Source organism: Hemiscyllium ocellatum, chromosome 22, assembly GCF_020745735.1.
Source record: "Hemiscyllium ocellatum isolate sHemOce1 chromosome 22, sHemOce1.pat.X.cur, whole genome shotgun sequence".
NCBI lineage: Eukaryota > Metazoa > Chordata > Chondrichthyes > Orectolobiformes > Hemiscylliidae > Hemiscyllium > Hemiscyllium ocellatum.
In genome coordinates this window covers 45,308,000-45,321,293 of record NC_083422.1, presented here as the reverse complement: position 1 = coordinate 45,321,293, position 13,294 = coordinate 45,308,000, and the positions used below count along the sequence as shown (strand labels likewise).

At 38.6% G+C, this 13,294-nt stretch overlaps 1 protein-coding gene and 1 non-coding gene across 2 annotated transcripts in view; both read left to right on the top strand.

The window, feature by feature from the left end:
- The window catches only part of eif3s10 (eukaryotic translation initiation factor 3, subunit 10 (theta)), a 43,729-nt gene that overhangs the window by 21,013 nt on the left and 9,422 nt on the right, over positions 1-13,294 (top strand). Inside the window, exons 6-13 of the mRNA XM_060842130.1 lie at positions 1,136-1,344; positions 2,707-2,878; positions 4,659-4,763; positions 8,170-8,268; positions 9,480-9,596; positions 10,535-10,720; positions 11,257-11,604; positions 12,236-12,340. Of these exons, the coding sequence (XP_060698113.1) occupies positions 1,136-1,344; positions 2,707-2,878; positions 4,659-4,763; positions 8,170-8,268; positions 9,480-9,596; positions 10,535-10,720; positions 11,257-11,604; positions 12,236-12,340 (1,341 nt within the window). The remainder of the gene's footprint in view (positions 1-1,135; positions 1,345-2,706; positions 2,879-4,658; positions 4,764-8,169; positions 8,269-9,479; positions 9,597-10,534; positions 10,721-11,256; positions 11,605-12,235; positions 12,341-13,294) is intronic.
- On the top strand, positions 3,382-3,517 carry LOC132826549 (small nucleolar RNA SNORA19). The gene has a single exon (XR_009645890.1). It is a non-coding gene; the product is annotated as a small nucleolar RNA SNORA19 (small nucleolar RNA).

Genomic DNA, 13,294 nt, shown 5'->3' with positions numbered 1-13,294 from the left:
ATAGCTGTAAAATTTGGGGTTGCTCAGAGTATAATCAGCACAAATTAAGGATTCAAAATTCTTACTTTGTAGGATCTTTAATAATAAAGGGAGTCAGAATTTTTAAGTGGATAGGTATGTTCAATCCCCACTTAACTGCATCAATGAAGCATGACAATATGAACACTACACAAATGACTTTCGAGGTAATTGAATAGCATGTAGCAAAGGACATACCTCCTTTGTAACTGATACCTGCACTGATTTGGATCAGAGTTGACTTTGTTCTTTTATTTGCATTAGATCCTTCCCATAGTCACATATGACTGAACCTCAAAACGTTTAGAAGAGAATTGTATTCTTGTGTTTTAAGTAATCAACTTGAATTAACCCAACAATCCAGAATGAGGTTTTCATCTGGGCTCTCCCTCTAGCACTTCTGCTTCTGTCATGGAAGGAGTGAAGATACATGCACAGAATGACTGACTGACTGATAGAGCTTGGTTCTTTTACTTAACATTTTTTCAAAATGATCAATAGCTGTGTGCTGATGTTAAAAGGTTAGAAACTTGCTTTATTCTGGGTTTTCAAAATTCTAGAACCTTATTTTGTATTGCACATGGTTTGTACGGCACTACAAATAAGTTAATGTTGCAGTTATTGTGCACTGATGTGCTTATTTAGAATCTGAATAAAGTACTCATGATTTCCACATGTTAGCAACTGACCACAGCATGTCCTCCTTAGCTTGCCATTGTAGAGTGCGTTTGAAGTTGCAGACACCGGCTGCAATGAAGTTTATTCAATGCCGAGCAATTAATGCAAAAAAACTGCTGGCAAATATTAATCTTTATTAACCATGGTACACACTTATGCATTACTGACCTAAGTTTGCAGAATGTATCAGTAATAAATTTGAGGCAACATTGGATTTAATTTTCGTTCCCGCGTCACGATTAAGTAAGTGTCTTGATGATGGAGGTGTGTACTGGAATCATCTCTCCCTAAGTGAATATTTAACTTTTTTTGTAACTGTCAAGCAACTTGTTAATAAATATTCAACTATGTGGAGTTAAAACTTTTCATAAATCTCTGGATTGTTGAGGATTCTGGTATAATGTTTTGTTTATGAAGTATGTTTGTTTTTTTTTAATAGGAAGCTTTCAAGGCTGTAGAAGACATTCATGGGCTATTTTCTTTGTCCAAGAAGCCCCCCAAACCCCAGCTAATGGCTAACTACTATAATAAAGTTTCCACAGTTTTCTGGAAATCAGGAAATGCTCTGTTTCATGCATCTACTCTTCACCGACTATACCATTTGTCCAGAGAGATGAGAAAAAATCTTTCTCCAGAGGAGATGCAGAGGTAGAGAAATACTTAAATGCATAGCTAGTGATAAACACAAGTGCTGTAGATTATAAATAAATATTGGGGAGAAAAACGACATACTGAAAGGTGGAAGCAGTACAAAAATTAGATTGTGAAGTGTGGTTGATGCACTATTATCTACATGCATTGAATGGTAGGTAAGGGATCCCAAATTTCCCATAAGGGTATAAAGCCAACCTCAAGGTCTGTTTGTAGGTCTTCTCATTGTTTGAATGCGATGAATGATACAGTGACTGAGTCTAGATTGAGCACAATGATTTTAAGTGGGTTGCTGTCACAGATGAGGCTCCCTGTTTTAGGGTTTTGAAGGCAGAATTATATCAATATAATTGCAGAAAATTGGCCTTCACGCCACAAAATATTGTAGAAGCTGGAAATTGAAAGTAAAAGAGAGGCTGAAAGTCCATGTCACCCTGTAAGTTAATGCTTCAGGTCAGTTATCACTGTCAAAATTAAAAAATCATTAAGGTATTATATGTTTTAGATGAGTGGAAGGAGTTGAAACTTAAAGTGAAAGTCTTTGATAAGATGGGAGGCATTAAAAGGCAAAAGGAGACGGTAATGGAGCAAGGAATGGAATAAAAGATGGATCCAGGGAAAACAGAATCATTATCTACCGAATAGGGGCTGTTGATGAAAACCGCCTACTATTACAATCCGAAATCAAACAAATCGGGAGGGCTGTCATAGTGTTTAATCACAAAATACCATTCCTTTTATTTTAAGCTTCATCACAATAATCTAAAAAAGATGAGAATATTGAAATGTCACAGTTTTTTTTCCTTTTGGGGAGAAGAAAGTAAACTGTAAAACATTTTACAAAAAATTGGGCATTAATTATTGCCTAAAATCCTCTCTCGAAAGATTCTTGAGCTTCAGCAAACCATACAGCTGCAGGCTAGAATGCCTTTAATTGTGGTAATGGATATAATGTTGGGAATTTATGTCTAATTTGGATTGTAATAGCAGGTCTAAAAGTAAACCGTTTCCAATTTGACTTGTGCTTACGAGTGAGATTTGATTTCTTCATTTATAACTGTCTAATCAATTTGCTGTTTACTTTCCAAAGGCTTGCCTGTCCAAAATCATCGGTTATTGCATTAAGTACACCCAAAGTCAACTCTGTTCTTAGGATGTTAAGTGTGTTGCTCATATACATAACATAAGATGAAGCATTTCACAATCAGTTTCCCCAGACATCAAATTTGTAGTGAAATCTTTTTTTTCTCTTTTGAAACTATTGTTAGCAGTTAATCAATGCTCATCTTGGATGCATCATTTCTTTGTTGCAACAAATTTTTTAGTATCCTGTAACATTTTGATTTGCTGTCTTTACAGGATGTCTACCAGAGTCCTTTTAGCTACTCTATCAATTCCGATTACGCCCGAAAGGACAGACATTGCCCGATTGCTCGACATGGACGGTATTATTGTTGAGAAGCACAGACGATTAGCTACGCTGTTGGGCTTACAGGCACCTCCAACTCGACAAAGTTTGATTAATGACATGGTATGATTTTTAGCATGCCCAAGTTTGTATCCCACTGGAGCAAGCTTTAATTTTGTAATTCCTTTTTCAGGATATGCCACTGGCAGGGCCAGCATTTATGATTGCATTGGTGAGGCATATATGATAGGCTGGATGAAGTAAAAAATATAGGATTCCTCCTGAAAGGAATTCGGTGAAGCATTTTTGGTTTTGGAACTATCCTGTATCTTTTCATCAGCACTTCAGGTCTTTTTGACAGAAATTAAATCCTAATAATCACTTTGAAACGATTTAAACTTGCATTCTATGTATTACTGATCCAGTAAAAAATAACATTTACAATGCCATTCCACAGTATAATTTTAATATAGGAATGAAGTTTGTTTTAGTAATTAAGGTAAGGGATTGGGAATTGGAAAGCATCAAAAAAGACATGTAATGGTAGAAATTCACATCCTTTTCTTTTTGAAGAAGCATTTTCACTTGTGCTGAAAAAGTACTAATGGACAGATTTGCCACTAATAAAGCACACTTCATTATCTCATTCTCAGCCTTATTGAGATTTGAGAGATTTTTTATGTGCCAGAATAAGAGTTGAAGGTTAATTAGCAGCTTGGCTGATTCAAGTGTACTACTGCTGCCAGTCTCCTTCAGACAAGGTGATTCAGATACAGAATTTGAACTGTTAGTAAGTTGAAGTGAGCAAGCTATATTAAACTTCAAGTGGTGAGGTTCCCAATGAAGTAAGTAATAGTTAATAAATTTACTTTCCAGGGTTGAATTATAACTTGCAGATGTATTTTATTTTAACTGTTGCTCATTTAGATTCTTTTTAGATTGCAAAACATTTTCTGATGTGCTGCAATGGAGATGCAAGGTGGTCTCCCCCATCAATTTTTATCAAGTATTTGTTGACCACCAAAACACAAATCAAGTTACTGCAGATGCTGGCAATCTAAAATAAAAACTTAGCATGTTGAGCAGCATCTGTGAATTGCGAAAGGGAAATGGTTAACATCTTGAGTCCAATATAACTTAGTTTGGAATTGAGAATGTTGCTGGCCATTTAAATATGCCACTTTACTTACATTTCTGTTCTGGGTCTGTTGCTCCAGTCCAGTGAGGAACAGCAACTGATGTTTGTTGGACAAACTCAGACCGTCGATTCTGTTAATCACTTTATTGTCCTGCCTCACTTCTTAACAGAGACAGCAGAGCTGTCTTTTGTTCTTCCATTTACAACAACTCTGAGCCTGTGTCGCTTTGCAGCTATTACCTTCCCCTTTTGATATATGGTAAATACCTGTGGTTTCTACTCTGCCTTGCCCTCTGACCTTTAAATTTGTTCCATTTGCTCCCCATACCACCTTTTTTCAACAGCATAAAACCATCACCTTGTTTTTATTTGACCACAATCCTGATGATCAGTTTTGCTTAATCCAATTTTAAATTTAGGATGAAGTGTAATTAAGGAATATTCAGGCACTGATGGTCCTGTACTGAGCAGAAATCTGTTGAAAAATCGTAGGATTTGATATTCTTTTTGAGACTACTAATAATTGTGTGACTGAATCAAAATCAAAACAAGGCACAGTTATGCAGGTGATATCTTCTTGGTATATTGGGATCCTTCAGGGTTTGTGGCATGTGGTACAGTAAAGTGCAATTGTGAGAATGTTCAACTTTGATAGGAGCACAATTGCACATTCTGCCAATTATTCTTTTGTTAATTGACTTTGAGAGTAAGTTGTTTAACTGTTCATTCAGCCTTCATTCTGAACCAACTTTTCTTTTTACAAAGGTTCGCTTCAATGTGATGCAGTATGCTGCACCTGAAGTGAAGGGTGTATATAATTGGTTGGAAGTGGAATTCCACCCGCTCAAACTTTGTGGACGTGTTAGTAAGGTAACAAATAACATTTAGTTTTGACATTCTGAACTGTTTAGAAGTGATCAGTTGACTGTACAAAATGAATTATTTATGTTACAATCCAATTTAAAAACTATCCTAAGATTTTGAAAATTTGAGCTCCTCTAAGCAAAGTTGCATGGTTAAAGAAATGCTATACGGTGGATGGAAATAAACTACCTAGGATGAATTCAGCGTGAGGTGTGAAGTTGAAATTTAGGGGTGAAAATTGAAAAGCATTCTTACTTTGAGTTGATTATCATTTTCAAAATGGCAGTCAATATGTGTTTGACAAGGATATCGAAGAATGTAATGAAGTTAAGAAGGGCATATACCCGAAATGTTGATTCTCTTGCTGCTCGGATGCTGTGCTTTCCCAGCAACATGCACACCCTATCGGAGAACATACTCTAAGTCCATTTTCCTATATTAGGCTATGATTTTCATAAAATGTTTAACCGAATATTTGAAGGACTGACCAGCCAAATCCTGTCTTCCTGGTTTTGTACTGCAATTTGCTGTAATATTGCTTTCAGCACCTTCTCATTGTCATGCTCTTTGTTCTTGTGAGATCAATGATATTTCTAATGTGCGAGAGCAAAATTGGAGGTTAATTAGCAGATGGTCTTATTATGTAACCATAACTGCCAGTCCCCTCCGTACATTTTAGGTAAGTACGTTAAGTTTATTTCCTATATTGCAAAATGGTAAGATTCTTTAAACAGGACAAAAGAGTTGAAGTCTAGAGGTGAGTATGATTGACCTTAACGTTAAGGCAGCTTTGAGTATGTAATCAAGGGATTCTCACAACTGAAGTCAATGACCATTGGAGTTGAGGATGGCGTGGGGAGCGCTGTACTCTTTGGAGTGATACCAGCACTAAGGAAGATGGTAGCAGATATTAGAGGTTTCAGGTCAATCCAAGATAATTGCTATAGCACCTCCTTAGGTTAGTGATCGTACTTGACATTTTCATGGTCGTCTTCATTGTTTGTCCTTCCATTAAAAGGCCAGAGGTGGGGGTGGGCAAGCATCAATGTTCAGCACTATTCTCACTCCTTAAACACTGATGTTGTCCATTTCAAAATGCATCAAGACCCGATTAACATTTTGGCTTCTGGGGATCCAAGATGGCGGCGACCCAGCAAATCTGAGTCTACAGTGCTCCTCCAAGACTTGGGCAAAGTGGTTCACCCACCCCCACCACACTCACCAAATCATTTAAAATAGCTTTTATTTAATGTAATTAGTTGTCTAGTATTAAATTTAAAAAATCTAATCTTTAGTAAAAATGACTGAAGGGAAGAGAGCCCTCAGCTCTCAGCAAGCAGGAACCCCTCCCCCATCATCTCCAGCTGCAGCAGAGGCGTCCACAGCCACCCCGGGGGACTTGCCTACAGTGGCAAGCCTTATGGAAATCATCTCCAAGCTGAATGCGAAGATCGACGCTTTCATTGAAGAATCCTGAAATCGATGGGACTCACTCTCGGCCGCGCTGTAAAAGTACGACTGAGACATTAAAGAAATCAAGCGCCGAGTCGGAGGGGCGGAGCTAAAGGCCGCAACCTCCGAAACTACAGCGCAATCGGTTGTGGATCGGGTCCGGACTCTCAAACAGCGAGTCCGGACCTTAGAGAATCATATTGATGACCTCGATAATCAAGGTCGCCGAGAAAATATTCGTTTGCTGGGCCTTCCCGAACGGGAAGAGGAAGGCCAGCTTACAGCGTTCCTCGACCAGTGGCTGTCACAACTTTTAAATGTGGAGGCTGGATCAGGCCAGGTAAGGGTGGAATGGGCCTGCAATATGCGGGCCCGGCCCGACCCAGAGCCCTCGCCCGGGCCTGTTCCGGCTGCAGAGCTATAGGGAGACGCAGATACTCCTAGAAGCCTCTAGAAATCATGGAAAAGATTCCCAAGCCATGATCTATAAAGGATCCAAGATCATGTTATTCCAGGACTTTTCCCCAGCTCTGGTCCGAAAGAGGAAGGCATTCGATGAGGCGAAAAAGTGTTTAAGGGACTCAAATATTCAGTACTCCTTATGCTACCCAGCGACGCTACGCTTTAACCATGAAGGATCCGGGTATAACTTCGGATCGCCAGAAAAGGCTAAGGAATTTTTGGACTCTCTTAGATAAATTGTAAGAGACAATGGATGTTGGTTTGCCTTTCCCCCCACTCCGGTTTATATCCCCCCCCCCTTTTTCTTTTCTTCTTACCTTGCTGTCTAATATTATCTTGGGGAGTGGGGAGAGGGATTTATTTATTTGTTGTCGATTTAACGATTTTCTCTCTTTCCCCCCCCCCCCCCCCCCCCCCCCCCCCGAGCTGTTTTTTTTAATTATTGTGTGTATAATATATATATTTATTATAGCCGGGGGGTTTAGTTCATGTTGGTGGGGGGGGAGGTGGTTACCTTATTCTATTTTACCTCTGCCTCTAGGAGCGGGGTTGTTTTCCCTTGCTATTTTGTATTATTATATTTAATTATTATTTGTTGAGGGTGTAATTTTATAGTTACATATGTTTATACATGGTATTAACATTACCAAATATATCCAGGTGGGGGTAGGGTGCTCACTGTTAACTCTAGCTCTGTACTATATCTGAATTCTCCTCATCCTATTGAAAAAATTGAACTGGACCAGATATATAAATCTTGTGGTTACAAGAGTAGATCAGAGGATCGGAACTCTGACGGGTAACTCTTCTGTCTCCTGGGAGCCTATCCTTCGTCTAAAAGGCACAAGTAAGGAGATGCAATTCTGGTCACTTGCCTGAATGAATGCAGCTCCAACAATAATCAAGGGGCTTGAAGTCATCCACAACAAAGCAACCTTCATGACTGCTGCCTATCTCCTCCCAGCCATCATCATTCATAGCAGCTTCCCAAAGTTCTATCAACAGCCTCCTTCAAACCTTCGATCTCTTTCACTTAGACAGAGACAGTTGATACATAGGAGCACCAAGCAAGTTACCCTCCAAGTTGCATACAATTCTGACTTGGGACCCAGTCAGCATTCTCTCACTGTCACTGGGTCAAAACCCTGGAACTTGCTTTGTAGCAGCATTGTTGGTATATCTGTACTAAACGGATTGCTTCCCACTACCACTTTTTTGCAACTAATTAGAGGTAGCCAATAAATACTGGCCTAGCCAGTAATTTTCCCAATATCATGACAGCATGTTTTGTTTGTTTTTAAAAAATTGGCATTCAGAAATTTCTTTGATTTAGTATGTTAAAAATTGATCAGGTCTTCATTTCTGCATTTGCATTAAATCATGTTTTTCTGCTTTAATCACTATCCTGCATAACAGTCAAATTAAATACACTCTTTTAGATAAATACTCAGGTCTACATGATGTAAACCATATCTTTTGTCTTTCTCTTCTACTCAAGGTCCTTGACTGGGTCCGAGACCAGTCAGAGAAAGAACCTGATCTCCAGCATTACGTGCCTCATTTGCAGAATAATACTATCCTTCGGCTCCTTCAACAGGTGTGTACATATTTTCATGGAACAGTTGAGAAAAATCACTCCCTTTTACATTAGGAAACTTAGTACGAAGATTTCAAGTTCAGATATAATCTAATATGTGGTGATATCTTGCTGTCATTTTAGAAAAGGTTACTCTTGTTATATTTTGGACAGCAGAGTATTTTTGCTCCATTTTGCCTTAAGCCTCTCACTTGAGAACCCTGCATGCATTTTAATGTTGCACCAATTCTGTCCTGTTCAGGAAAGCCAAGCAATTAGATGTTCTGTTTTAGAATATTGCAGTTTCCAAGAGTCACATCCAGGGGATAAAATTTCAGCTGTTGTCATTTAGAAATTCACAATTAAATTTGATACTTATCCTGTATTTTGTTTCATGATCAACTTGTAAACCGTACCAAAACGCTGACTACAATGCCTTCAAAGAGTTGAAATATTTTCTTATCACTCATGAAATGTGATGAGCACTTCCACTCCAGAATTTTTTTGTTGTATAATCTGCCATCTGCAGTCATGGAATTAGAATCCATGTCACTAGAACAGCAGCCTGTACTTGTGGATTCCTAACACAGTGACAACAACACTGGACTGAAGCGTCCCTGATCTTGATATATGTGCTTCCATGGTGGTGATAGCTAGGGAGTTCTTGAATTTGGTTCAGTGGTGAAGAAACAGATGTACATTTCCTAATCAAGAGAGTCTTGTTTAATGGGAACTTGGAAGCATGGTCTTCCCATGCATTTACTGCTGTTGTCTTTGCAGTCAAGAGATTGGAGTCTAGAAAGTGATTTGGAGTTGTGTAACATGCCTCTTGTAGATGCTGCAAATTGTAACCATGGTATAGAGGCGAATGATTTCTTGAAGTGTATTGGTGTAGAAGTGTTAGAAAGTTCTGGTTCTTCCTTTTTGATGTTTTCTCTGAAGCAGCAGTGCTAACCAATTATGCAAGTGATCAAACTTGCATCCTAAAATTATTCCAACAACATTTCAGATTTTTTCTGCCTACCTTTTTGAGGATGAAGGCAGCTTGTAATGGCATTGGTGTAAATGTGTTTTAGCCTAGTTCAATAGATCTCAATTAGATTTGATTTGAAGCACAAAATTAATACATCAGCCTTAATTACATAGCCATAAACCTACACAGTTTCTTTGGAAAACATGCAAGCTTTTTTGATTCAATCCTGATTGATAAAGTACCATTTTTATTTCCACAGGTAGCTCAGATTTATCAAAGCATAGAATTTACTCGTTTGGCTTCCTTGGTTCCTTTTGTTGATGCCTTTCAATTGGAGCGTGCCATCGTTGATGCTGCCAGACACTGTGATTTGCAGGTAATGCCAACAATCACATATTGACCTGTGCAGTGGTGTTAGAGTTCTGTTGGATTTCAAATACTGAGCTTAATTATTGGAGTGAAGTTTAAGAAATCAAATCTTATGTTGTGTTGCATTAGAAGCAGGTATTTCTCATCACGTAATTAGCTAAAATTAGTCCTTTGAGAGACTTGACGGAAGTTCTGGACACATTTTTGAGGGAGTTTACACTGCTGATAACACAATAAACTTGACCAGAAATTTGTGGAGGTCTGTTGCAATGTAGTTCATTCTCTCTAATGTAAGATTAAAGATCTAACTTGTATCTGAGTAATTTCGCAAATCCTGAACGAGTACTTGTAGACAACTTGTAATTCCAAGAGGAAGTTGTCAACATGTGTATTGGAAAATAACTCTGTCTGACTGTCCTGTAACTTGTAGTTATCCATGCTGTTTTTACATGTATTTTGCTGACTTTCATGCTGGAAGGCACAGCTGGAGATTGGAAGAGCTTCTGTAAAAGTTCCATGCAATTTTGAGTGCAGTAATTTCTAGTAAAATTGTCCTTTAAACAAATTTCATAATCTTCTGGGTTGATTTAATTCTGCTCCAGCCAAGACTGGATTTTGGTCAGATATATTCAAAAAAGTATATTTTTCAAGTGCAGTCAATAGATGGATCTAGAATGGTTGGTTCAGATATGATTAATGTAATTTTATGTGGCTTTAATTATCATTTGCAGTTATTTTCATTAGGAGAAGTTACAACATTTGAAAGACATTTCGGCAGGTACATGACCAGAAAGATTTAGAAGACTATGGGTCCAACACAGGCGAATTGGACTAGTTCAGTTTAGGAAACCTGGTCACTATGGATGAGTTGGGCTAAAGAGTCTATTTCCATGCTGTATGACTGACAAATTTGTTTTGTTTTTGTTAACTCTGTTTTTGTTCTAGGTTCGCATAGATCATTCTTCTCGTACTTTAAGTTTTGGCTCAGATCTCAACTATTCTCCACGAGAAGATTCACCAGTGGGTCCTTACTTGCAGCCAATGCCTTCAGAGCAGATCAGAAGTCAGTTGACCGCAATGTCTGCCGCATTAGCGAAGGCTATCCAAGTTGTCAAGCCAACACACTTGCTTGTAAGTTTTGTTTTGACTAAGTAACCTTGCAAATCAGTACCCTAATAGGTCCAGTAATTCTAAATCGCCAGGAGTAGCGGTCTCAGCATACAAGCATGTTGTTTTGCTATGTTAAACTTTACAGCCTTGGACATAGTATTGCTACACTTTGACTTGTTTCCACCTTGAAACAAAGTTTACCAGACTAATGAAAATGGTTTGTGCATCCTAAATGTAGATGATGCATTCCATTGTTGACCATTTTCATTATTTGGTTTGCAGAGTTTTAAATAAGCTGTTATAAATACCATATGCTCACTGATGACTTAAAGGACATTCAATCTCGTTAGATCAGTTTAGTTAATAAGTCCTGATAGTTAGCTGGGATGTGGTAACTCAGCGTGAACTGAAGATGAGCCAGGACCTTCCTGTTTTCTGTCTCAATTCGGTCGAGTGAGCTGCGAGACATTATGAATTTAAGTATTAGGAATTTTAGTTCTGTTAGGACTTTGTATTCATGAATTTTCCTTGCCCATGTTTCCTCTATAATCTCTCAGCATGAAAAGGAAGAGCAGCATCAGCAAGCTGTCAGTGCTTACTTGAAAAATGCCAGAAAGGAGCACCAGCGGATCCTTGCCCGTCGCCAGACTATTGAGGAGAGAAAGGAACGTCTGGAAAGTCTGAATGTTCAGCGGGAGAAAGAAGAAATGGAGTTGCGAGAGGCAGAACTTCAGAAAGTTCGCAAAGCTGAAGAAGAGCGTTTACGTCAAGAGGCACAGGAGAGAGAAAAAGAGCGTCTTATGCAGGAGCATGAAAACATCAAACGGAAACATGTGCGAGAGCGTCTGGAGCAGATTAAAAAAACTGAACTGGGAGCTAAGGCATTTCGAGATATTGACATTGAGGTAAAATACAGTTCAGTAAATTTCTGTTTGAACATCTTTTAGTTCCAATATAAAATGCTTTCGTTTGGGGACAATAATATTACACAAATTTTCACAGAGAAAAGGGCTATTCACCCCACCCTGCATGCCACAGTTTCTGGCCCATTAATCCTCCTGTTGTTCTTCTATGTGTTGCAATCAGAATAATAATCTGTTCACCTCAATTATCCCCTGCAAAGAGGAGTTCCACACTCTCATTAGGTAAAAAGTTTCTTCAGAATTCCCCAATTGATTTCTTAATTCAATTGTATTAATAGCATCTAGTTTTGTTTTTCACCAAGTTAAAACACTTATCTACTCCGTCAAAGTCTTTAACTATTTTAAGTCCTTTTATTAGATAGCCGTGCTATTCAGTGGCATTTCTTCAATCCAGGAAGTGAATGTGAATTGCTAACTGCTCTATAAAGGCTTTGTTCAATTTGGAAACGAACAATGCATACTTGTTAATTTTCAATCCTTTTTTTTCCTCCTCCAACATCTGTCTGTTTCTTCAGTTTCATGTATGGTAGGCAATATCTGTATGTCAATAACACACTCTGTTCAGTATATTTCAGTGTGCCATATCTGATTGTGATCCCTTGATTTTTTTCAGAACCTTGAAGAACTGGATCCAGATTTTATCATGGCGAAGCAGGTTGAGCAGTTGGAGAAAGAAAAGAAGGAACTTCAAGAACGTCTGAAAAATCAGGAAAAAAAGGTGAAAGTTATTTTATAGTAAAAGAAAATGGTACCAAAGCTTTGGAAAGATAGAGCAGGGGTGCTGGTACTGACGTGATAGCTAAATTAAGACGACTAAGTGATCATGAGGGCAAGCTGGCTGTGTTAGTCTTCATCCTAACAATAGAAATACTAGCAAAAGTTTCTTTCAGTGATTGAGGGTGGTGCTTCACATTGCAGTATGAAGTGATAAAGTAATGTATCTGCAACTGTCCATGTGTTAATTACCAAATTGTAATAGAGCACAGAGTTCAAGCTAAGTGTTTTCCTATTTCGGAAGGTGGGGCAAAGTATGGTAACAAGTGACTATTTTAAGCACTGTTGGCAAATGGCCAGTGTCCTTCCAGCCTGTCAAGAATGGCCAGCTGGTAAAGAAATGGAAAATACAGATTAATAATATTTCAAAGTAATATGCTTTATGGACTTCAGTAAGGCGTTCGACAAGGTTCCCCATGGGAGACTGATTAGCAAGGTTAGATTTCATGGAATACAAGGAGAACTAGCCTTTGGATACAGAACTGGCTCAAAGGTAGAAGATAGAGGGTGGTGGTGGAGGGATGTTTTTCAGACTGGAGGCCTGTGACCAGTAGAGTGCCACAAGGATCGGTACTGGACCCTCTACTTTTTGTCATTTAATAAATGATTTGGATGCAAGCATAAGAGGTACTGTTAGTAAGTTTGCAGATGACACCAAAATTGGAGGTGTAGTGGACAGTGAAGAGGGTTACCTCACATTACAACAGGATCTGGACCAGATGGGCCAATGGGCTGAGAAGTGGCAGATGGATTTTAATTCCGATAAATGCGAGGTGCTGCATTTTGGGAAAGCAAATCTTAGCAGGACTTATACACTTAATGGTAAGGTCCTAGGGAGTGTTGCTGAACAAAGAGACCTTGGAGTGCAAGTTCATAGCTCCTTGAAAGTGGAGTCGTA